The sequence below is a fragment of the Ambystoma mexicanum genome, chromosome 6p, assembly GCF_040938575.1.
Source record: "Ambystoma mexicanum isolate Mex_15411 chromosome 6p, UKY_AmexF1_1, whole genome shotgun sequence".
NCBI classification, from domain to species: Eukaryota; Metazoa; Chordata; class Amphibia; order Caudata; family Ambystomatidae; genus Ambystoma; species Ambystoma mexicanum.
In genome coordinates, this window is record NC_090935.1 from 486,630,965 (window position 1) to 486,656,570 (window position 25,606).

General features: G+C 53.1%; 1 protein-coding gene across 3 annotated transcripts in view; it reads left to right on the plus strand.

The window, feature by feature from the left end:
- DDX4 (DEAD-box helicase 4) overlaps positions 1 to 25,606 on the plus strand; it is a 1,871,246-nt gene that overhangs the window by 780,670 nt on the left and 1,064,970 nt on the right. For all 3 annotated transcript variants that reach the window (XM_069627287.1, XM_069627289.1, XM_069627288.1), the window contains exon 8: positions 22,899 to 23,036. In XM_069627287.1, the coding sequence (XP_069483388.1) occupies positions 22,899 to 23,036 (138 nt within the window). The remainder of the gene's footprint in view (positions 1 to 22,898; positions 23,037 to 25,606) is intronic.

The window sequence follows — 25,606 nt, forward strand, 5'->3', positions numbered from 1 at the left end:
TAGCAAAGAAGTTTCCTCTGCTGGGAGTATGCCATTTAAAAGCAGTGAATTCCCCTCGTCCGCTGGTCAAATATACTTATACACTTTAGACTAGTGGTGCCAGAGGCGGACGATAACATCACTGAGGGAGAGGTGCAGGGTGGCTTTTATTTATCCTGATTAATAATGGGAAAGAAGTTTCATGGCAATCCTTGCAATTGTGTTCGGACGTTGCTGATTGTGTGGCCTGAGAAATGGGGGTATCGCCCAGTGAAAAGATGTTGTTTGCATGGCTGCGCAAGTCTGGCTTCGCTCTTGATGTTCAAACAAGGCTGCTAGACCTGCCGTTTGATGGGTCAAATTTCTTTGCCCTTCCACCCCCAAAGTATATATTCCTTTCGTGCCCCAGTTCTGCTTCTCCTGCAAGAGAAAGATGCAACAGGGAAACTACCTTTCTCCAGCATGGGGTCTGGCATGGATTCACATGCTCATGAATATTCCCCGTCGTCAAGCTGGTAAAGAAAAATCAGTATCAGTTTCGTTTCTGATCTGTCTTTCGTAGTAGTAACCAATCACTGATCTCTGTGTCATACTGACCACAGCCAATGACTGCCCTCTCCCTAAGCCCCGCCTCTGGCAGCCATCCTCAGATTTTTACCGCACGTTCAAGTGTTGGGAGTCCTCGTGCTTAGCTCTCGAGCTTTTGCTGCGTGTTTCGCGCTTTTTCAGGTGAATTTTCACATTTCTCCAGCATTGGATCTTTCATGGATTCACATTCTTAGAATATTCCCCGTCGTCAGACTGGGACCCCTCGGTACACATATATAGCCTTTTCCTGTAGGAAAACTTCTGACACTTTTGTGTCCTATCTCCGTCCTTTTAGGACCCGCCTACGCATGCTCCGTAGGCCGTCCCAGTATGAGGCCCGCCCCCGCGGCTCCCCTTCAGATTTCAACCGTCTCCAAAGTAGTGGGATCTCCTCGCGTTGTCTTACTATTTTGTACAAGGTTGTATACCTGAAGTTGGAGCTAGAGAAAATGTCCTCCATGTCAGGAAAAGCGCTGTTCCGTCCGTGTGCGACGTGCGGCGTGAAAAAAGTTTACGAGGGGGACGGACATATGGATTGTATATATTGCCTCCACCCTCATCATTCGGGGGATAACTGCGACATATGCAAAGGGTTTTCTCAAAAAACCCTCAAAGACGGGAGTCGACGCCTGGTGGCATGCCTGAATGACGGAGCGGGGCATACACCCCTTCGGAGGTATAATCGGCGAAAACATCACGCCGCGCTACCTCGTCGGAACCACCGGCGAAGAAATCTCGCCCGACAGAAAAAGAGTCATCTGGGAGTCACTCAGCTAGAGACTCCTCATCAAAAAAATCATCATCAAAAAAGCACAAAAAGGAAAGGCCGAAATTCTCCTCGGGCGATCATCATCGATCGACCACGAGTCGAGTAAAAGCAGGCCAAGCGTGGAAAAGGCGAGACCACCTAAACCACCTGCTAAGTCATCGTCGTCGGTCCAGTCATCGGCCCCCATCCTGCCACTGACGCAGGTGGCATCCACCGTCTCACCGACAACGGCGGCGACGATGGCCCTGTCGACGGGGGTTCTACAGGAGGCCTGGAGGCCGGAGGTTTTTGATCCGATCCCCCCGGATACCTTGCTACAAGAACAGGCTGTGTCACTGTCCTCGGAGGACGAGAACAGGAGAATAGCTGGCCCAGCAGACCTAGGGCTACGAGTGGCCGACAAGTCGTCGACGAGGGGATCCGGTGTACCGGTATCTGCCCCTCTTCTCAATCCTCAATCTGTTTTGTCGCTGGAAATTCTGTCCACGCTTCAGTCCTTGCTACAGTCGTTGGACCAGAGACTACCTCAGGCAAATCTGCCACAGTCACCCGTCGACGAGCCGGGCCCGTCCCGTCCACCGACGCACGCCAATCTCAGCTCTGGCACAAGAGGAAGGTGAGCTGCCAGATTCTGACAGGGGAGCCATGTCGGATATCTCATCATCCCCCTCCAGGGATCCATCCTGGGAGTCAGAGGTAGAGTTGGAAACCCCTAGAAGCCCAGTTCACCCGTCCCCTCCGGACGATATTGCATCATTCCATTCTATGATGGAGAAGGCGTGTAAAGAATTTAGTTTGTCCCAGGAAGAACAAAAAAAGGATTGCTTTTTGTTCGACCACATGGGTAAGAGAAGGAGGTCCGTGTTCTCAATACCAATACTAGACCACGTGTGGAAAGAGGGGTTGCAGACAATGCGTCACCCTTTTTCAGAGCCGGCAGTGAAAGGACGCCTCGAGAAAAAGTTTAAGGCTCCAGAGTCTACCCCCAAGTGTTTATCCTCTCAACCAACGCCGGACTCGGTGGTGTCGGCGGCAGCGACGAGAAAGGCGAAGGCCCAACACAAGTGCACGACTCTGCCTGAAAACGAAGCGAGACGCCAGGATGCCTTTGGCAAAAAAGTGCTATCCGTGGGAGCAACCACAGTAAAGGCCGCAAACTCTCGGGCGATTATAGCCAGATACGACAGGGAGATGTGGCACAGGCTAGCTCCATTACTTGATCATCTTCCGGAAGAGCATAGGAAGGCAGCGATGTTACTTGTCCAAGAGGGTGAGGAAGCCTCAAATCACGCAATAAACATTGCGGTGGACCTCGCTGAGTCAGGCTTCAAGCAAGTCAATAATGGGGTCGTATTACGATGACAGTCATGGCTTAAGTGTATTTACTTCAGGCCAGAGGTACAATACAAAGTTTTAGATATACCTTTTGAGGGAGACCTTCTATTCGGTGAGAAGGTGGACGAAGCCCTAAAGGGAATGAAAGAGGACTCGGAAACGGCACGTTCATTGGGTGCCCTCCAGAGTGGCCGAAGCTACAAGTCTTTTCGTCCCTTTAGAGGGGCTTCAGGCAATTCCAGATTCGAGGGGATTGGGTCCTCCGACGTATTCCATATCTATGACAGTAATCACCACAGCTGTGCTGCTTCGGAAACTTTTTCGGCGTCTGCGTCCTGCGTCGATGACGTCGATGCGCCGCCGTCGAGGACCTCCTCCGACGTCCGACGTCATCCGATGTGATAAGTAGGACGCACGACGCCAGTAGCCTCAGTTCCGTTTTTTCCGCGAACGTGTTGCTTCGTGTTTCTCGGTTCTAGCCTCGACTCTTTGGAGTTCTGTTCTTTCTGGTTCTTCGAGCCTGTTCGTTTGTGAATATTCCTTCGCAGCGATGTCTTCCACTTCGTCTTCAACCCCGCGTCCGGGCTTCAAGAAGTGCGGGGTGTGTGGGTCCAAGATGTCGGTGACTGACTCGCACGACGCCTGCCTCTGGTGCCTCGGGGAGGCCCACGACACGGATGACTGTGTCGACTGCCTGTCGCTCACTTCCAAGGCCTTACGCGAACGTAAGAAGAAATTGTCGGTAGGTCGGGTGTCCAAGCCCCGGAAGTCGAAGTCGGCGGGGCTTTCGACGGATGATTCGAGGGGTGACTCTCCGCGTCATCGTCGGAGGTCTCGGTCTTCTTCTAGGAGTCGGTCTAGCCACTCCTCTGCCTCTTCGAGGCGTTCTCGGAAGCGCCGTCACCGGTCGCCTTCCAGGTCCTCTTCCGAGGACTCTGCCCGGCACGTCGGTTATCCCACCAGCCGTGCGACGCCGGAGGAATGGGCTTCCTTCGGGAAGAAAATGTTGGCGATTCTTGAGTCGCAGGGTACTCAACCGTCCGCGCCCCCGAGTGGGGTCGGCCGTGTGAGGTCGAGAGACGCCGCTCGCAAGAGTGGTCGGCACGAGTCACGGGAGAGGTCCCGTTCGGACAAGGAGGCTCGTTCTCGCCGTACCCGTTCCAGGTCCCGGTCCTCGACGCGATCGAGACCGTGTGCACCTGTGATGTCTTCGAGGAAGACATCGACGTCTGAGGCGTCGAGGGCGTCGACAGGCTTTCTCGAGGCTCCGGCTCCGAGGAAGTCGTCGAAGCCGTCGACGTTCAGGTCGTCGAGGGACACGCTCGGGGCTCCGGCTTCGAGGGCTGTGTCGACGCCGCCGATATTGGAGGCGCTGCATCTGACGTCGACGCCGATTTCCTCGACGTCGACGCCGATCCTCTCGGCGCCGTTGCCGGTTTTCTCGACGGCGGCGCCGATTCGCTCGACGCCATCGACGCCTTTCGTGTCGGAGGTGCCCCGTGTCTCGGGTGTACCCCCTAGGAAGGCTCTGGCTAAGAGCAGGCACTCTCAGGTGCCTTTCCGCCTCTTGGATTATATTTCGGAGGCGGATGAGGATTCGGTTGGCCTGGTTCCTGATCAGGTGCCGGATGACATTGTCTCGGGCCATAGTCAATTTGACGATTTGAGGCAGTCGCTGCATGATGCTAGTGGTCTGGACACCTCTCCGGAGGTGGAATTTGGTCGGCTTGAGCCTGGCTCCCATGCCGATTCCTCATACCGGCGCCTTATGGCTAGGGTGTCTGAGTATCTGGGATGGTCTGCTCCCCCAGGGGAGTTTGTGCAGGATGATCTGACGGACATCCTTGATGTTGGTCCCCCATCTGACCCGGTTCTGCCATTCCATATGGCTTTACAGCGTAGGGTGGCGGCGGCTTGGACTGCTCCGGAGAGTCTCCCGGCAGTGGGCAGATCCTTGTCGCGGAAATACCGTCCAGCCAGTGGCGACCCCTGCTACTTGACCAGGCACCCCACTCCGGAAAGTTTGGTGGTGCAGGCGGCCACGGCCCCGGCAAAGCAGGCGTCGTACCCTACCATCCCTCCTGATAGGGACGACAAACGTTTTGATGGCTGGGCGAAGAAGGTGTTTTCTTCTGGTGGTATGGCGCTTCAGGCGGCCAACTCCATTTGTGCCTTGTCACGTTTCACGCACACTCTGTGGAACTGTGTTGCGTTAGCGGCTGAACATATTCCCGAAGGGGACGAACGGGTTGGTTTCCTTGCTTTGGTCCAGGATGGTAAGGATGCCATGTGTGAGTCCGTTCAGTCGGGTTTGGACTTAGCTGAATGCGTCAGTAGGTCCATGGCGGCGAGCACCGTGATACGCAGGTTTGCGTGGTTGCGGAAGTCGGGGTTTGCTCCTGATGTGCAGTCCCGGCTCCTCAACATGCCCTTTGATGGTGAACATCTTTTTGGCAGCAAGGCTGACGAGAGCCTTGAGAGGTTGCAGACCTCAAAAGCTGCAGCGAAGTCGTTGGGCGCTGCAGTTCGCCAACCTCCGCCTTTTCGTCCTAGGGGACAGCAGTGGAGGGGTGGCTCCTTTCGCTATTACTCGTCCTTTGGTAGAGCGAGAGGAGCTGGCAGTCAAAGGGGCCAACGCAGGGGTACCAGAGGTGGACGACAGGGTACCCGTGGTGCCAAGGCCGCTCGGGCAGTTGCCTCTTTGCCCTCAGGTAACGCCGCAGCCGCTCCTACTCAGTCATGAGGCCTTGTCCCATGGTTCGCCGGTTGGGGGAAGGCTGGCGCAGCATCTTGTAGAGTGGCGTGCCATTTCTTCGGATGTGTGGGTTCTGGAGATCATAACCCACGGCTAATGTCTTCCCTTTCGGCACAGGCCTCGCGACAATCCACCGGGGAACCTCTCTTTGAAGTGTCCGGATCCGCTCCTTGCGCAGGAAATTCAAGCCCTGCTGGAGAAAGGCGCCATAGAACTGGTGCCTGTAGCGGAGAGGAACAAGGGATGGTATTCCCCTTATTTTTTGATTTCCAAGAAAGACGGGGGATTGAGACCCATCATGGACTTGCGCGGTTTGAACAAACTCCTCAGGAAGGACAAGTTCAAGATGGTTACTCTCTCTCAAGTCCTCCAGGCCCTTCAGCTTCAGGACTGGTTGGTGTCACTCGACCTCAAGGATGCTTACTTCCATGTGCCGATCCATCCCAAGCACTAGAAGTACCTGAGGTTCGCGGTTGGCGACTCGCACTTTCAGTTTCGGGTCCTGCCGTTCGGTTTGACCTCCGCCCCGAGGGTTTTCACCAAGCTCATGGTGGTGGTGGCAGCGCATCTCAGGCAAGGGGGGATTCACGTCTACCCCTACCTGGACGATTGGTTGATAGGGGGGGGGTCTCCCGAGCAGGTCCTGGATCATCTGTCCGTCGCCTGCCACTCCCTTCACAGGCTGGGCTTCTCCCTCAATTTAAAGAAGTCCCATTTGACGCCAACGCAGAGGCTCCAGTACATCGGAGCAGTGCTCGACACTTCCCTGGGGCAGTGTTTTCCTCCCCAGGTGAGGGCTCTTCACATTCAGCAGATGGTGCGCAAGTTTCAGCATGCCCAGACGCTCCCAGCGTTCGAGTTCTTGAGGTTGCTCGGCCTCATGGCATCCTGCATTCTTCTGGTGCCAGAGGCTCGCCTGCGAATGAGATCTTTGCAGTGGGCACTCAAGATGCAATGGTCGCAGTCCTCCGGCAGGATGTCGGACCCGATTCAGGTGCCGCCCTCGGTCGCCCGGGACCTTCTGTGGTGGGCCGTCGAAGGCAACTTGATGAAGGGGGCTCCGTTTTGGCTTCCCTGGCCGGAGGTGACGATCGTGTCGGATGCATCCCTCACGGGATGGGGAGCTCATGCCAACGGGCTGACAGTCAGCGGTCGTTGGTCTCCGTCGGAGTCCAGACTCCATATCAATCTGTTGGAGCTGAGGGCCGTCAGGCTAGCCCTGAAGGCTTTTCTGCCGACTGTGCGAGGGAAGAGTGTCCTGATCCTGACGGACAACACGGTGGCCATGCACTACCTCAACAAAAAGGGGGGGGCAGGGTCACTTCCTCTGTGCAGGGAGGCGATGCAGCTCGAGTTCTGGGCCATCCAGCAGGAAGTTTCGATCTCGGCAGTTCATCTGGCCGGAGTCGAGAACGTGACGGCGGACGCTCTGAGCAGGCAGAGCACGATCTCTCACGAGTGGGAGTTGGCTCAGGAGATTCTCCTGGAGATCTTCGCCCTTTGGGGGACCCCTCAAGTGGATCTCTTTGCCTCCAGTGTCAACCGGAAGTGCGAAAGGTTTTGCTCGCGGGAATTTCCTCCAAAAGGAGCCTTAGGAGACGCGTTCGTGGTGGAGTGGTCGTTCCCGCTGCTGTACGCGTTTCCTCCGGTCCCCGTCATCCCGCAAGTGCTGCGGAGGTTACGGAAGTTCGGTTCCCGGATGATCCTCATTGCTCCGGCGTGGGCTCGGAGGACGTGGTACCCGGACCTTCTCGACTTGTCCATCTGCCCTCCACGTCGTCTTCCCTACCGAGACGATCTGCTCTCACGGGAGGGGGGTCAGGTTCTCCATCCAGAGGTCGGATCCCTCAACCTTCACGCTTGGCTTCTGAAAGGTTGAGGTATAAGGATTGGGACCTCCCTGAAGACGTGATGGAGGTGTTGCTTTCGGCCCGAAGGCCCGCAACTAAGTCTCTGTACCGTTGCCGTTGGCGTAAGTTCTGCGACTGGTGCAGAGTTCAGAATGTGGATCCTTTTGCATGTGACATCCCCATGGTTCTGTCCTTTTTGCTTTCTTTGGCCCACAGGGGCTTGCAAGTGGGTACCGTTAAGGGTTACCTGGCGGCTCTGTCCATCTTTAAGCGCTCATCTGAAGAATGTTCTTACTTTAAAATCCCTTTAATTTCACAGTTTCTGAAAGGGCTCACTAATGTGTTCCCTCCGTCGCCTTTCCTGGTGCCCGGTTGGGATTTGAACCTTGTTCTTAGGTTTCTTATGGGTGCTCCGTTTGAGCCGTTACATTCTTGCCCTTTGAGGCTGTTGACTTTGAAAACTGTGTTTTTAGTTGCGGTTACTTCCGCTCGCAGAGTGAGTGAGTTACAGGCACTTTCTGTTAAGCCACCCTTCACTGTATTTCACAAGGACAGGGTTGTCCTTCGAGTTCGTCCTTCTTTTCTTCCGAAGGTAGTGACGGAATTTCATTTGGCCCAGAAGATTGTTCTTCCGGCATTCTATCCTCCTCCGCATCCTGGTAAGGAAGAGGAGAGGCTCCATAGGCTTGATCCTAGGAGAGCTTTGAGCTTTTATGTTTCTCGCATGTCCCGGGTCAGAGTGGACGATCAACTCTTTATTGGTTACGCTGGTAAGCGCTTGGGGCAAGCTGTGACGAAACAGACTTTGTCCCGCTGGATTATTTTGGCCATCTCGGAGTGTTACCGCTTGGCGGGCAAGGACCCTCCGGCTGGCTTGCGGGCCCATTCTACCAGGGGCTTGGCTGCATCTACTGCCCTGCAGAGGGGTGTTCCTATTCGCAACATCTGTGATGCTGCCACCTGGGCTTCAGTGCATACATTTGTGCGGCATTATTCCCTCGATTCCATCAGAGGGCAGGATCTGGCCTTTGGCAAGGCGGTCCTTTGCTCTGCTATTTGATTGGCTATTCTAAATTTTGTTTCTAAATTCTTTCCCTCCTCCTTGATTTGGTACTGCTTTGGGAGTCTGTCATAGATATGGAATACGTCGGAGGACCCAATCCCCTCGAAGAACAAGTTACTTTCTTACCTGGTAACGTTCTTTCGATGGGATGGTCCGACGACGTATTCCATATCGCTCCCGCCCTGCCTTCCCCGCTGCAGAATTTCTGTTGCGTTTGCAGCTTACGTTCCGCAAGGCTTTGTGTCGGACTGGCAGTTGACTATTGTCACACGTTCTGGGGGAAAAAACTACAACTGAGGCTACTGGCGTCGTGCGTCCTACTTATCACATCGGATGACGTCGGACGTCGGAGGAGGTCCTCGACGGCGGCGCATCGACGTCATCGACGCAGGACGCAGACGCCGAAAAAGTTTCCGAAGCAGCACAGCTGTGGTGATTACTGTCATAGATATGGAATACGTCGTCGGACCATCCCATCGAAAGAACGTTACCAGGTAAGAAAGTAACTTGTTCTTCTCTGCGCCTGGAGACAGATCCTTTGGCAGATCGGCTTACCCCTCCCAGGGATACAGACGTGCTTCCCAAATGGCAAACCGACCCCGTAACTTCCAGACGTCCAGGAAAAGACCATCCTATCCGTCGTCGAGAGACAAACAAAATAAAGATCAACAGTGACATACAACACACCGTTCTGGGGGGAAGAGTGTCAGCATATGTCGACGAATGGGAACGAATTACGACAGATCAGTGGGTGCTGGACACTATAAGAAACGGACACTCTCTACAATTCAAACACAGCCCTCCGCACATTCCACCTGTGTTCACCGCTCATTCTCATTTGAAGATACTGCAACAAGATACTGCATCTTGGAACTGCAAGCGCTGGTCGTAAACCCGCCATACTTAAGATTCTTTAAGGACAAAGTGGTCCTGGCAACTAATCCTACGTTCGTCCCAAAAGTTCCGACAGTGTATCACAAACACTCGTCCATTGCTCTCCCTACTTTCTTCGCGACCCCATCATCGACAGCAGAAAAAGCTCTTCATACCTTGGACGTTTCAGAGGGCTCTGAAATTATACCTACATCGTACACAGGAACTCAGGTCTACTCGACAACTGTTCATCGCATATGGTCCGTCGACGAGAGGAAAAGCAATCTCTAAACAGGGATTGGCTCGATGGGTCTCATTGACGATTGCGTTTTGTCACTCCAAGGCCGGAAGGCCACTGCAAGGACATCCTAGAGCCCATTCTACAAGATCAACGTCCTCATCAGCATAATTATGGGCAGGAATTCCACTGACGGACATATGCCAGGCTGCGGCATGGTCAGTGCCCCACACGTTTACCCGCCACTACTGCCTTGCCAGGCAGCATGCGGATGAGGTGCAGATGGGAAGAGCTGTCCTGCGCCATCTGTTTCAGTAAGGTAAGCTCCACGCTGTGGAGAATCTGTTTCTACCTTTTGATGACAGTATACTTTATGTGGATAAGGTTATATGAGTTAACTTATTCCTGCTGTACATATGCATTGTGTATTATGGTGAGGGTATGTTACATTACATTCTCACCGCCGTTTCAAGTGTTACTGCTATACAATCTATTCTAAGCATGTGAATCCATGAAAGATCCAATGCTGGAGAAGGGAATAGTTTCTTACCTGTAACTCCATTTCTCCAGCATTGGTATCTTTAATGGATTCACATGCGCCCGCCAGCCTCCCCGGAATGCAATGTATTTGATAAGTTCAACCCTTCCTACTTTGGAGGGGCAGAAATCTGAAGGGGAGCCGCGGGGGTGGGCCTCTTATACTGGGACGGCCTACGGAGCATGCGTAGGCGGGTCCTGAAAGGACGGAGATAGGACACAAAAGTGTCAGAAGTTTTCCTATAGGAAAAGGCTATATATGTTTACCGAGGGGTCCCAGTCTGACGGGGAATATTCTAAGCATGTGAATCCATGAAAGATACCAATGCTGGAGAAATGGAGTTACAGGTAAGAAACTATTCCCTTTTTCAGTTAATCGAGCCTCAAGCTCCACCGTTCCTACTTCCGTTAACGGGTACCCGTTGCGGGATTTTCCTACGCCCCTCAAGGGTGAAGATTTCGTCGAATCAACTTCTTGGAGGATTCCAGAAGATTTGCGGCCTACTTCAAGATGGCTCAGGACGCGAGTTTGCCAACCGGACCCAAGCTGTTTCGCAGCTGCCCTGGATGCGGGTTGTATAATGTGTTTAAGGAGGACGAACATTTGCGATGCCTCTGTCTTCATGGTGACAAGATTCAAGTAGAGAACGACTGCCAGTTCTGCAAGAACTTGTCGGAGCGGACCATGAGGGAGCGTCGATCCCGTCTCGCCAGCTTGTTGGAGAAGGGCTCAACAGGTGAGAAGAAGAAAGGGTCAGAGCGGGTTTCTAAGTCCTGTGCGGGCGCCCCGGTGACGGGAGCCCAACACCAGGCCAAGCGCCGCGAGTCCGCTGGCTCCGGCAGCGCCGAAAGGTCGGGCTCTTCGGTCGCCAGGCAGGGCGCACCTTCCCCGGCACCGTCAACCACGAGCCAGCGCTCCGGTTCGGGGAAGAGGAAGTCCGAGACCCCGGGTAAGCTTCGGGAGAAGCCCCGTCCGGTCTCTGGAGAGTGGGAGCGAGGCGTCGCCCCTCCCCCTAAGGAGAAGGCCCAGGACGCACCTATGGTCAAGGCCCCTACCCAGCAGGCAAAGGCCTCTATCGAGGCGATCGCGGCGACTCTGGCCAAGCCGGCAGAGACCCCGCCAGCAGAGACTGCCTCCGGGACTAGAATTTCCCTGCCACCAAGGAGGGAATACTCTTTTCAGCCCATCGTCAAGGCCCCCGTGATGGAAAAAGGGGGGGGGGCACTGTAGCCTCCTCGAGCTCGGAGACAGCCTCGGAGGGGGAACTGACCGATGTCGCGAGGAATCTCGAAGTCCAATTCGAGAGGGTTCGATCCCGCAAGGAAGATCCTTGGGAGATAACCGAGGATGACGACGATGGCGAGGAAGAGCAGCCTTCCCTTCCGGCGCAGCCGGAACCTAGGCCTCAGGATAGCTCGGCGGCCATTTTGTTTGCGATCCAGTCCTTATGCTCTGAGATAAGGACGAGGACCCGCAACCTGGCCCGTCGGGAAGTCCTCAGAACAAGCTACGAAGGACCCAACCCTCTCCTCCGCTTGCCCCCGTAAGGCCTGCAGTCCCCTCCTCATCCTCCCACGAGTCAGGAGATAACGGTGCGGTGGGCTCGACGACGGGCTCTGACGGCGACGACAACGGAACGGGTCACCCGTCGCACGGGCCTCTCCGCCCGGCAAGATTGGTTCGTTCCACGCCATGATCGCCAGGGCGTCCGAATTGTTCCAGCTCTGCCCGGAGGAGCAGAAAAAGGAAGGTTTCCTCTATCAGCGCCGGGAGGCCAAGAGGAAGACTTTCATTGCGGTGCCCCTAATCGATGACATCTGGGAGGAGGGCCTGTCGGTGCTCAAGAACCCTTCCAGGGCAGCAGCCAAACGGGACCGGTACGAGAAGTACCAGGTCCCCGAGCCCGCTCCCCTGTGCCTCAGGGCCCAGCCAACGCCAGACTCGGTCGTCTCGGCGGCGGGGAAGAAGAAAGCGGCGGGGTCAGGAGCCTCAACGTCCAATTCCCCGCCATTCGGCGAGGGAAAGAAGTTGGACGCCATGGGGCGACGGGTCATTTCGTCGGCGGCGATGACGATCAAAGCGGCCAACGCCCTGGCGATCGTGGCCCGTTACGACAGGGAGCTCTGGTTTAAGCTGGCCCCCATATTGGACTTCCTGCCGGACGACAAGAGGTCCGAGGCCCTGGAGATACTTCAAGAAGGCGAGGTGCCGTCGGACCACGCCATAACGGTGGCAACCGATATTGCCGATACAGGGTTCAGCCAGCTGGGCAACGGAGTTTGCCTACGACGACGGGGTTGGCTCCGGGCGACCGACTTCCGTCAGGACGTCCAGACCAGGGTGTTGGACATGCCGTTCGACGGCAGCAACTTGTTCGGGAGGGCGGTGGACGGATCCCTCCAAGCCATAAAGACGGACTCCAAGCAGGACTGAACCGGCTGTGGCGTCGGGCCCCCACCGAAGCACCCCGGTGGGAGGCCGGCTGACGAAGTTCTTCGGGGTGTGGGAGTCTATCTCCACCGACCGTTGGGTGCTGGATACCCTGGCGAGGGGACACTCTATCGAATTCCTGAAGAAGCGCCCTCACGTTCCACCTGTGGCCAGGAAGGCAAATCACGTCCCGCAAATGCTGTTGGAAGTACGGGCGATGCTCAGAAAAGGCGCCATCGAGCTCGTCCGGAAGAGGCTCCGGGGATCCGGGGTGTACTCAAGGTACTTCCTTGTCAGGAAGAAGACGGGCGGCTGGCGCCCCATCCTGGACCTTCGTCGTTCGAACAAATACATCAGGTCACAAAAGTTCAGGATGGTCACCCTCCAGGACGTGCTGGGACAGCTGGAGGAAGGTGACTTTCTATCGTCACTGGACCTGGAGGATGCTTACTTCCACGTTCCCATCCTCAAAAGTCACCGAAAGTTCCTCAGGTTCGTCGTCCAGGGACGCCACTTCCAATTCAGAGCACTGCCATTCGGATTGAAGTCGGCCCCCAGGGTCTTAGCACCTGTGGCGGCGTGGCTGCGCCTGCAGGGGATTCACGTCTACCCCTACCTGGACGACTGGCTCATCCGCTCAAGGACGAGGAACACGCCGTCGAACACACTGCGCAGACCGTCCAGCTACTCGCAGACCTGGGATTCGCCATAAATTACCCAAAGTCCCACCTGGTGCCGTCGCAAGTGGCCCTGTTTCTGGGAGCGAAGCTCGATACAGTGAGGCGGCTGGCGGCACCGTCGGAAGAACGGACGAAGACCATTCTGGGCAAAGTGCAGCGACTGCTAGCCATGGACATGGCCAGGGTGAGGTCCATCAAGTCCCTCCTGGGGATGATGTCCTCTTGCATCTACCTGGTGCGCCTCTGCAGACCACGGGTGCGCCCTCTTCAAGAATTTCTCGACGCCCGTTGGATGCAGGCGACGGGCACCTTCGAAGACAGGGTTCCCCTCAACGGGGTGTTCCGGCGAGCGATTCAGTGGTGGGGTGTTCGAGCACACCTCACGGCGGGCACGGACTTTCAGGTGCCGGCGTACCAGGAGACGGTGACTACGGACGCTTCCCTGGAAGGTTGGGGCGCCCACACCGGAGATCTCCACGCGAGAGGCCTCTGGCTCCCGGAGGAGAAGCTCCTGCACATCAACATCCTGGAACTCTGAGCCGTGTTCTGGGCCCTCAAATTGTTCCTCCGTCGCTCAAGGGCAAGGTGGTGCGGATCTTCACAGACAACACCACGACAATGTTTTACATACGGAAGCGAGGAGGCACCAGATCCCCAGCCCTATCCAAGGAGGCACAGGATCTGTAGTACTGGGCGGTCGCCCAGGGGATGTTCCTGGTCCCCTTCCACCTGGCAGGAGAAAGAAACACCATCGCCGACTCGCTCAGCAGGGAGCTGCGCGCGTGTCACGAGTGGGAGCTGCGCCAGGATCAGGTGGATCAACTCTTCCGACGATGGGCCAAATCGACCTGTTCGCAACAGCGACGAACTCGAAGTGCAAGAGGTTTGCCAGCAGGTTTCCCCAGCCGAGGAGCATGGGCGATGCGTTCTCGTTCCCCTGGGACGGCCTATACCTGTATGCGTTCCCTCCGTTGCCGTTGCTGCTTCGACTAATCAACCAGCTCAAGAGGTCCCAGTGCAGGATGATCCTCGTTGCACCGGCGTGGCCGAGGCAGATCTGGTTCCCGGACCTTCTGGACTTGTCAACGTCCCCATCCATCAAGCTGTCGGCGGAAGCGGATCTCCTCTCCAGAGAAGGAGGTGCCATCTTCCACCACAACCCGGCGTTGCTAAACCTGCAGGCTTGGCTCCTGCAGCGCTAGAGTTTGGAGGCTACGATATACCGGCCGGCTGCAGAGAGGTTCTTGCAATGGCCAGGGCGTCCTCGACTCTCAAATGCTACGGTCACAAGTGGAAGAGGTTCTCTATCTGGTGCCGAGCACAGAAGATCAACCCCCTACGTATTACGGCCCCTCAAGTGCTGCCGTACCTGCCATCGCTGGCAAAGGCTGGGCTAGCCCATGCCTCCATTAAGATTCATCTGGCGGCGATCTCCAGATATACAAGAACCACAGGACGGACGTCCCTGTGGTTCCATCGACTGGTGAAAGAGTTTATGAAAGTACTGTTCCGGTCGTTCCCGCCGGTGAAGGCCCCGGCGTGGGAACTTAACGTGGTGCTGACCAGGCTCATGGGGCCCCCATTCGAGCCGATGCACTCCGCACCGATGAAGTTTGTGTCGTGGAAGACTGCATTCCTGGTGGCCATTACCTCTGGACGACGGGTGGGAGAGATCCAGGCCCTATCCTGCAAAGCACCGTACTTGACTTTCTATGCCTCGAGGGTGGTGCTTAGGACGCACCCCTCCTTTACGCCCAAGGTGCCGTCGGACTTCCATCTTAACGAGCCCCTGGTGTTACCTGTTTTCTTCCCGTCTCCTTCGTCGCCGGCCGAGAGGACTTTGCACTCGCTGGATGTGGCTAGAGCGCTGAAGTTCTACGTGGACCGCACAAAGAGTTTTCAGAGGACATCACAGCTTTTTGTGTACTTTGGACCTGTGAATCAAGGGAAGGCTCTCTTGAAGTCTTCTATTTCCAGTTGGCTCTCCGGCTGCATCATGCACTGCCTCCGGTTGGCTAACCGACTGCTGCCAGGCCGTCCGAGAGCCCACTCGACCAGAGCGATCGCTGCCACTACGGCGTTCCTGTCTGGTGTACCCCTGCTTGACATCTGCAGGGCTGCTACGTGGAGGTCGACTCACACCTTCACGAGATTCTACTGCGTCGATCGGGACTCCAGGGAGGAGTCCAGGGTCGGCCAAGCAGTGCTGCGCAACCTGTTCGCTTAAGGTGAGCCTGGTGAGGAGGTAAGAGTCGCTTAATGTTGAGTTGTTGTATTGCTTAATGTTGAGCCTTTTTTTGCCACCTCCCGTGGTTGTGCATGTGTGTACTGCTATGTATTCATTATTCATGAGCATGTGAATCCATGCCAGACCACATGCTGGAGAAGGAACCAGTTACTTACCTGTAACTGTTGTTCTCCAGCATGGGTCTGGCATGGATTCACATGCGCACCCTCCCGCCTACCCCTCTGCGGCTCTTCACTTGGTCATACTGCCACTGTACGTGCTACCAAATCTGAGGCTGGCTGCCAGAGGCGGGGCTTAGGGAGAGGGCAGTCATTGGCTGTGGTCAGTATGACACAGATCAGTGATTGGTTACTACTACGAAAGACAGATCAGAAACGAAACTGATACTGATTTTTCTTTACTGAGGATTCCCAGCCTGACGGGGAATATTCATGAGCATGTGAATCCATGCCAGACCCATGCTGGAGAACAACAGTTACAGGTAAGTAACTTGTTCCTTCTGCAAGGACATGTCCGTCCGTACCATGAAGGACTGTCACAAACGGCTCACTGACTGGCTGGAGGTGAAGAGCCTGGCGGCAGGTGATCCTAAGAAGTCCGAGAGGTCTTCTAAGACCTTTAAGGGCGCTCCGGCAACGGGGGCCCAACAGAAGGCAAAGAACTGCGAGTTTGCGGGCACCGGGAGTGCCTTTGGTACGAGCTCCTCGGCTGCCAGGCTGCGTGCAGCATCGCCGATGCAGTCAACCACGAGCCAATGCGCCGGCTCGACGAAAAGGAAGTCTGAAAACCCGGATAAACTTCGAGAAGCCCCGGTTTACCCCAATGGAGAAAGCCAAGGGGGAGCAAGGTGATGGCCCTCCCCCCACGATGAAGGCCTCAGACACGCCGAAGGTCGTGAAGGCACAGATTCACATGGCTAAGGCTTCGAATGAGGGAGTGGCAGCGTCTCTGGCGAAGCCCACATAGGCGGCCCCAGTGGAGACGATCACCAAGTCTAGAGTTTCCCTGCCATCCCGGGGGGAATCTTCTTTCCAGCCCATCGAAAAGACACCTGTGAAGCCCCAAGGAGGGAGGGGCACGGTAGTCCGAGTGGACTCTATTATCTCCTCCGAGGACGAGCTGGCGGTCCTCAAGTCAGTCCTTGACAAGAAGTTCGTCGAGGTCAGGGCCTTGGGAAGGATCCCGACCAGGCGGACGTTAAGAGCGAAGGTGGAGCCGACGAAGAACGGCAGGTCAATGAGGAACCGGAGGACACCACGCCCCTGCCGACGCTCCCGTCGCAACAGATGCCACCACCGATGGACAGGTCGGAAGACATCTTGCTAGCACTGCAGACCCTGTGCACAGAGCGAAGGACAAGGATGCCCTTGCCTCCAGTGGACGATCCAGCAGCGCCTGGACTGTCGGGAGTACTCCAGCCAAGTGGAGGCGAGTCAATCAGCCTCCACCCTTCCATCCTTTACCTCCATCCCCTCTGCCGAGGGATGAGATGGAGACTGCGACTGGGATGGACGACGACGACGGTGGCGACGACGGAACAGATCGCCCATCGCCCCCTCCCCGGGCTTTCCTTCCCGACGAAATTGGCTTGTTTCACGCCATGATCGCTAGGGCCTCGGAGCTTTTCCAGCTATGCCCCGAAGAGCAGAAGATTCCTTTATCAACTAGGAGAGGCCAAGAGGAACACGGTACTCAGTCCTGCTGTTGGACGACATCTGGGGCGAAGGATTGTCCCTTCTGAAGAACTGTCAACGGCCCCTATGAAGAGACCGGTACGAGAAGTAGTACTGGGTCCCATACTCTGCTCCTATGTGCCTCAGGGCGCAGCTGTCCCCTGACTCGGTAGTCTCTGCGGCGGCCAACAAGAAATCAGCAGGGGCGACTGCATCGACTTTCACGTGACCGCCGGACAGCGAGGGGAAGAAGCTGGATGCCATGGGACATCAGGTCATCTCGTCTGCTCGACGACCATTAAGGCGGCCAACGCTCTCGATATCGTGACCCGCTATGATAGGGAGCTGTGGTTTAAAATTGCCCCCCTCCTGGACTTCCTTCCAGATGACAAGAGGGTGGAAGCCCTTGAAATCCTGCAAGAGGGCGAGGTAGCTTTGGACCACTCCATCACGGTAGCCACCAACATCGCAGACACTGGTTTTCGCCAGATGGGCAACAGTGTTTGCCGCTGGCGTGGTTGGCTCAGGGCCACTGACTTCAGTCAGGATGTACAGACCAGGGTACTGGACATGCCCTTCGACAGGAACAATTTGTTCGGCAAGGCAGTGGACGAGTCGCTGCAGGCCATCAAGAAGGACACCGAGATGGCCCGTGCCTTGGGCACGCACCATCAGCGACGGCTGTCCTATCGGACCTCCGGAGGCAAGTCTCAAGGTGCCTCCAAAGGTTTCGGCAGCAGCTGTTCGTCATGCCATCAGGCGGCCCATTCTTCATCACAGGAAGCCTGTAGAGGCCGTAGCAAGGCCGGTGAACATTGTCGTTACCGCCAAGGGACCCAAGGTGGCAAGGCCTCAGCGAAGCAGGACTAAACCGGCGGTAACATCGGGCCCCCACCCGAGCACCCCTGTGGGAGGCCGGCTGGCGAACTTCAGCTTGTGGAAATCCATCTCAGACCGTTGGGTGCTGGATGCCCTGGCCCACGGACACATTCTGGAGTTCCAAAGGAAGTGTCCCCACTTTCCACCGGTGGCCAGGAAAGAAAAGCACCTTCCACAGCTAATTCTGGAGGTATGAGCGATGCGGGAAAAGGGCACGATAGAGCTTCCACATCGAAAATGTTTGCGCTTCGTGGTCCAAGGGCGACACTTTCAGTTCAAAGCACTGCCCTTCGGTTTGAAGTCAGCACCAAGGGTCTTCACCAAGTCCTGGCACCGGTGGTGGCGCGGCGGTACCTGCAGGGGATCCACCTCTACCCCTATCTGGACGATTGCCTCATCCAAACAAAGTCTAGGGAATTCGCCGTCGATCACACAGCGAGGACCGTCTGCCTGCTCAAGGAAGTGGGGTTCTCGATAAACTATGCAAAGTCCTGCTTGGTGCCATTGTAGGACGCTCTGTTCCTGGGAGCCAGGCTCAACACGGTGGCGCGGCTGCCTTCACCGTTTTAGGAGAGGATAAAAGCCATCCTGGGCAAGGTACAAAGTCTGTTGACCATGGAAGTTGCCAGGGTGAGGTCCATCAAGTCCCTGCTCGGCATTATGTCATCATGCATCTACCTCGTGTGGTTGTGCAGGTTGCGGATGCGGCTGCTGCAGGAGTTCCTCAACGCCCGTTGAATACAAGTGGCAGGAAGCTCGCCCTCAATGACTTTGCATCAAGCGGTCTGATGGTGGGGCACCCGCGCGCATCTTGTGGCGGTCTTGGACTTCCAGACCCCAGCGCATCAGGAAACAGTGACGACGGACACCTCCCTGGAGGGATGGGGCACACACTGGAGTTTTCCACGCAAGAGGCCTTTGGCTCCCGCAGGAGAGGTCGCTGCACATCAACGTCCTGGAGCTCCGGGGCGTGTTCTGGGGCCTCGGGGCAAGGTGGTACGGGTCTTCACCGACCAAGTTCTACATCCGGAAGCAGGGGGCACCAGAACCCCGGCTCTCCAAGGAAGCGCAGGATCTGTGGCAATGGGCCGTGGCCCAAGGGATTTTCCTGGTACCCTTTCACCTGGCAGGAGTGAAGAACACTGTCGCCGACACACTCGGCTGCGCTCTTGCCACAAATGGGAGCTTCGGCAAGATCAAGTAGATCTCCTATTCCGACGATGGGGCAATCCCCAGATTGATCTGTTTGGAGTTTTGCCAGCAGGTCTCCCCAGTGTGGGATCGGTCCAGACGGGGGGGGGCATAAAGATCAACGCCCTCAACGCTGTTGGTGCCCATCGCGTCCTCAACCCCTATTAAGTACATCGATGCCATCAACGCCAGGGTCGAAATAGACGCCAACATAGTCTACGCCAGCTGCGTCAAATTTGCCAACTCAGCCACCAGTGCCTACTGAATCTCAGAAGAAAAAGGTGCTCATCCAGTCTTAACTTTCCATGTGGCACTGCAAAAAAGGATGGCCAGGAATTGGGAGACGCTGGAAACTAGTTTGGCAGGTGACAAAAATCTCATGAAGAAATACCACCCCTCCAGTAGCGACCCCGGTTACTTGTCAAAACACCCCATTCCTGAGAGGCTGGTGGTCCAGGCAGCTACCTCTACCTCTAAACAGGCATTGTACCCCACTATCCTTCCTGATAGGGATGATAAGCCTTTAGATGGATGGGCAAGAAAGGTGTTTTCTGCAGGGAACATGGCATTAAAATCTGCCAACTCCACTTCTGCATTTGCTAAATTTTCGTACTCTGTGGGAATATATTTCTATGGCGGCAGAGCATATTCCCGAAGTGGATGAAAAGGACGGCTTCTCAGCTATTAAGGACAGTAAGGAAGCCAAGTGTGAGTCCCTTCAGTCTGGATTGGATTCTGCAGATAGCATCCACAGGTCCATGGCGACTAGCACCGTGATGCGTAGGTTTGCTTGGCTGCAGAAGTCTGGTTTTGCACCTGATGTGTGTGTGTGTGGGGGCCTGGAAAGGGGGGGGGGGGTCTTTACTTCCGCTCTCTATTTGGTTGAGGAGAGGCACAGAGGACCCCTGCCAAGATTCTCAATAAGGTAGCAATGGACAAGCAATCAAGGCCTAGCTTCTCAGGAGGTGATGCAGGCTGGTTCTTAAGTACAGTGTAGTCCCCAAGCACCCACAAAGGAATGTCCGCACACTGTATTGGTTAAAACAGTCGTTATATAATTAATATTCAAGGTTTGTTAGGGAGAATTCGCTTAAAAGGCTAATTTCCCTTACCTATAGAGTCCCCCAGCAGCTTTGCTGGATTTCTAGGGTTTATTTTTTACTCCTGCTATTCCCCGGTTGGGTCTTTTTGCCAGGACTCGGTTTTAAAATGACGTTTGTGTTTGCCTCGATAACTCCAACCCAAGTAGAGCCCTTTGTTCAATTTTTTGGCGGGCTTCTCCACAGAAGCCTCCAAAAGTGGTGCCACTCTGTCTGGGTCTACAGGATGTGTGGGAGGGGGGTTTAGGCACTCTGGACTGAGTTGCCTCGGCAACTCAAGTCGCACTCTTGTGTGATTGGCCCGTGGTGAGCTGCCCGGCTCACTACTTAGCATGTTTGAGTGACAGCTAGGACTGTTGAATGGGGGTTTTCTGCATAAAAGCAGGGCTTTGGGGACTGGAACTTCAGAAGTCGCCACAAGACCAAAGAATCCGAAGAGGGAGAAGCTGAGCCGACCTGCAACGACGACGCCACCGGTGGAGCCCTGCTGCAGATCCTCACCACTTTTCTCCAACAACGAGAGAAGATCTTCACCTGCAAGAGCCTTCTTCCCTTGAGCTGGTGGGACCAACCAGTTCGCCAATCGCCTTCCAGGACCTGCCTTGGTCGAATAGCCAGTGCCAAGCACTAGACCACTGGATAGCCAGACACTGGTCCACCACGAACGCAATTTAAAGGAGCGTACCTTTTTATTCCGTTTTGGCATCACCGCGGCCGGCTTCTCCCTGGGCAGTGCTGTAACTCGAACCTTCCTCCATGACAAATGCCTCTCTTCCTCTGCTGGATCTCCCGAACTACTGCCACTGCAGGAGCCTCTTCCGCTTTTAAGGTACATTGGTCCGCCAAGCCTCCCGTTTCGTTGGGTACTGCTAAATGTGTTTTAAATCCTTTACTTACCTCCAGGGCTGGCCGTCTCTATCGTCTAACATTGTCTTTCCACCTTCTGCACTCTCCTTTTCAACCGTTAAACAAAGAAATGACTGCAGCTACTAGACCAGTTTGAACCTACTCACTTTTCCTCGTGGCACTGACTCTGGCACAAGCCTACTGACTGGTCACATTTGTTATATCGGCCTTCTTTAGATTGATTCTCACTGAGAACTGCGTTGGTGCACCTATTTCTTACAACCACCCCTTCCTTCCCTTTTCTAATCATTGTGAAATGCTATTTGGCTCAGTTTTCATTTTAAATTTAGTCTTTACTGTTGCACTGTCTTGCTGAACTGGTTCACAAACTGATGGGAAGTGTTACCAGGGTATATAAGAACCTATTTCTAGATAACATGTGCTTTCCCCTCCTTGTGAGGAATTGTTAGAGGATCCCTTGTGTAGATTTGTCACTGTGCCTTTTTGCTCAGTTTTCACTCCAGTTCACTTGGTCTACAATTCATATAGGGAGTGTGTATCTTTTTATTTGGACTTAATTTAACTTGCTTGATGACTGTGATACATGTGTTTTATTAGAAGTGTATAAAATAAATATATATATTTACTTTTTAATACAAAGCTTTGGTCAGTGTTTCCTTGTGCCATAGTACTGTAGGCCTATTGTGTAAACCCTGAATACTGCTCATCTCCCTCTTGAGATCAGTCTGACTGCCCAGCCACAGCTACCAACTAAATCTTTGTGGTACAGACTGATACCAAAGAAGATTTATTGCTCTCACCTGTAGTCCTAACCTTGTTTAGTGCTCCCTAAGGGAACTACACGGGGTTCTGCCTCACACTCATCTACCTTGCGTTTCTGCTTATATACATTTATTGCTCATCTAGTTATTTATCTTTGTATATATGGTTTCTTCTCACTCCTATATTTGCTTACTCTTGTTTCTTCAATTAAATCTTAATTCTTTAAGTATTCTCATATCCTTTCAGTACGTCATCAGATCTATTCCTTATAACATCACTTTGTACCAGCCAGATTTTCTTTATAGCTCTGGCATGTTCAGTGGGGTCTGCAAATCTGCCACTTCAGTCAGGGGTACATTCCGCATGGTTGTCTGGGTATGAGAGATGGTATGCACTCAATGCAGTATTGGAATTATACCTGGTGTCGTGCATTATCATCTTGTTCTTCATCCAGTATGTTGGAGGTGAGGGGGCAATTTAGATCTGACGTATACGTCTGCTCCTCTACATTCTATGGAGGGGTTGCCAAGAAAGCCTGGTATATGGGATTAAGAGAGGATAAGTCCTAATGAAGGTAGGCTGTTCTGAGTGGAGCTCTAAATTAAGTCTTCTTTTTGTTTGAATTTGAGTTTTCGGCGCTCCATGTTAATGCTGTAGAACTAGCTTTCCAGGTAAGCGTGTGATTTTGGCTCACTAACACTGGTTTGCCACATTTTTCCCATTCCAATCGGGGACCTCTGCACTCTGTCCCCACTAATACTAGCTCTGCCAATCCCATCCTAGACAAACGCAGGAGTACTTTGTCAAATTGAAAATTATGTGGTGGGCAGAGCCGAAACCGTGCATGTGCCTCAGCTTTCACATTTGTGTGCAAAAAGTCTGTTTTTAGGGTTTGCAGTAAGTGATGTCCGAACGGTATGGAGAACAAAGAAATTAAGAATGGAAGAGTCGCTTCAATGGACTACCTAATCTTTTAGCTACTTCACTGGCTAACATATCCCTGTTTTTTTTTTTTACTGTTTTCATTTTACAGTAAATGTTGCCCATTGTCTAATCTTTTACTGGTATTTAATTTTTAAGGTTTCCGAGGTGCAAGTGTTGCAGGCGATTCTGGTGATCAAAGTGCTGGTAGGGGATTTGGTCATTCTGAAGATAGTTTTGGAGAAAGGCGAGGTAGATTTACTGGTGGTAGAGGTACACGAGGAGGATTTGGCCGAAGTAAGTGATTATCGCATAATAATTGCTATTACATTTATGAGAAAAGTGATGTAATTACTCAAGTCGAAGGCTTGGTTTTATATTTTAACTTGTATGCTGTTTTTTTAAATTATATTTTTACTCCTGGATCCTGACTCATGACCATTTGTGTGGCGTGTATTCCAAAATATTGGAGGAGCATGCCTTTGAGCAATGTCGGAGAATGAGTCAGAGTTGGCAGCCCTGTCATTTCACTGTTGCACCTGCTGTTTCTTTTCCCTGCATGTCAGTGTTTTAGATTCACTTGTTATGCATTTTTCCGAAATCCACTGGTTGGATAAGAATATTAAACCTTCTTTACTTAACTGACAAATTGTATGTTTTCCAGGGTGTTTATGTACCATGTACATTCTGTCCACAATGCTTCTTCCAGTGAACTCCTGTTACAGATTGTCTTCCACCTTCAGCTCATTTATAGAGAGAACAATATAACAGTCTTGATGCATGGATTGTTTGATCGTTGGGCGGTTGTATGAAAGGGATACATCGGATAACATTTTGAAAAGCAAATCTTACATTTTGAAGAGTGTTCTGACTTAATGGAAAGGAGTCCATGAAACCATAGGTTCTCCACCCTTTAGATATTTTGTAAAGGTATGTTCTTTGTAGTATTCCCAGTGCTTCGGCTAGAAACTCTTGGCAATCATTAATGCATTGCAGTCGGGAAAGACTTAACTTGCAGCCTATGTAAAACATTGTCCCTTTGGCGCCTTTTAAACCGGGCCGATCATGGAAAGATGTTAAAGCACTGCCCCAGGAGCTATGTTTGATTCTTTCACTGCTTTCTGTGCATGGTAGATCTTGTATAGCGCCAGACGTTTCTCCTACTGTTGGTGTAGTGTTTTACAAAAGGCCACCTTAGGTTGGACTTGACTCACACTTGGGGCACAGGGCTCCAACTCTTAGTATAGCCTGAAGCATGCAGGTTTGTTGGTAGCAATGGATGAGCAGCCATGCTTCCCTTTGCATGGAGGAATGGCAGTAGGCAGTACAATGAACTGATAAATATACACAGGGCAAAGAAACACTAAAAGGTATAACATTTTTTTAAAGGTTTTTATATACACCAAGGTAATTGATTTTTCAGAAAGATAAGTACTATTAACACTCAGCAATTTAGCAAACCCAATGCAATATTCGCAGTAAGTAAAACACTTTTGTTTACTTTGGGAATGGCAGTATGCAATTCAGAAGGTAAGAAATAACTTTGTAATAACTATTTCAGGTAAAATAAATGCAACAAGACCAACATAAAGCAGGTAAATACTTTAAAATTGTAAACATTTATAAAAGCATTAGGCTTTGGTAGTCCTTACTTATGAGTGTCTCAGAGTTGGATTGGCGGGCAAACCAAGCAAGGCATAAGCTGTAGAAAATCCAAAGGTTGCAAAGGAAGTCTTCAGTAGCAAGTCTTCAGTAGCAAGTCAGTAAAGCCTTTTGTTCAGGGACTTTGTAGAAGGTTCCCAGAAAGCACATAGGCATGGGGAATGTGTTTTGCCGAACTCCCAAACACGAATCAGCACTCCAGCAACACAGGAGCTGCAAATCAACTGTAGACAAGTTCTACCAAGAGTCTGCAGTACCTTATACGTGAAGGGGGGGATGCAGCACGATGCCCCAGCAGCACAGCAGTCCGTGGAGAGGCTCCAGGCAAAGTAGTCTTCGTGGTTATGGGATTTTGGCACCCTTTTCAAAGCGCCAGTGAAGAAAGTTTACCGCCAAGTTGATTTGTCTCGCTTTCTCAGTCCAGCACTCTGGTAGGGGGACTTCAAGGAGTGTAATCTTGCCTCTGGAGTGCCAGAAGGAGCCCACCAAAGTTTCTGGAGGATTAGATCTTCAGATGGCGATGCAGTGCGCAGTGGCCACAGGTCCCAGGGTATTGGCGGTTTTCAGCAGGTGAAGGTCATAGCTTGTTTTGGGAGGGCTCAAAATGTAGGTTGTCTTCAGACTGATTGGACACACCAATCGTGGGAAGAGTCTATTTCAGGGCTCTCCTGACATTTGGATGATGGAGTCAGACCGCAGCAAATACACCAAGCATCTCCTGTCGTCTGGAAGTGGCTCCACGCTTCTCTCCTCTTACTCCTCCTTTCTTCGGTTCCAGTGGTCAGCTTTTCTTTAGCCTCGGGATCTATGCTTCTCAGAAGTGGATTGTTCATAGATTCAAATGCTGTGAAGATTCCCTGTCCTCAGGCTAGGCATACTCTGTTACTTTTGGGTTTCCCTTGCTGAAAGCAATGTAAACGTTGCCTTTTGTAGACTGTCACCCTCTCAATTGGTGCTTTTGGTCCGTACTAGCCCCTCCTCCTCTCCCCTCCCCCCACCCCCCTTCAGAAGCTGACAGTCTTCTCATTTCTCTTAAGAAAATCTTGTCTTCATTTTATTAAAGGATCTATCGACAAAACTCAAAAGGAGATTTAAACTTCGATCGTATCAGCCAGCGTCTACAGATAAGTTGGGATGGAAGCGAAAAGAAAACCCTTGTTTAAGGCCTGTGCCACCTGTGGCCTTAATGTGTATGAAGGTGACAA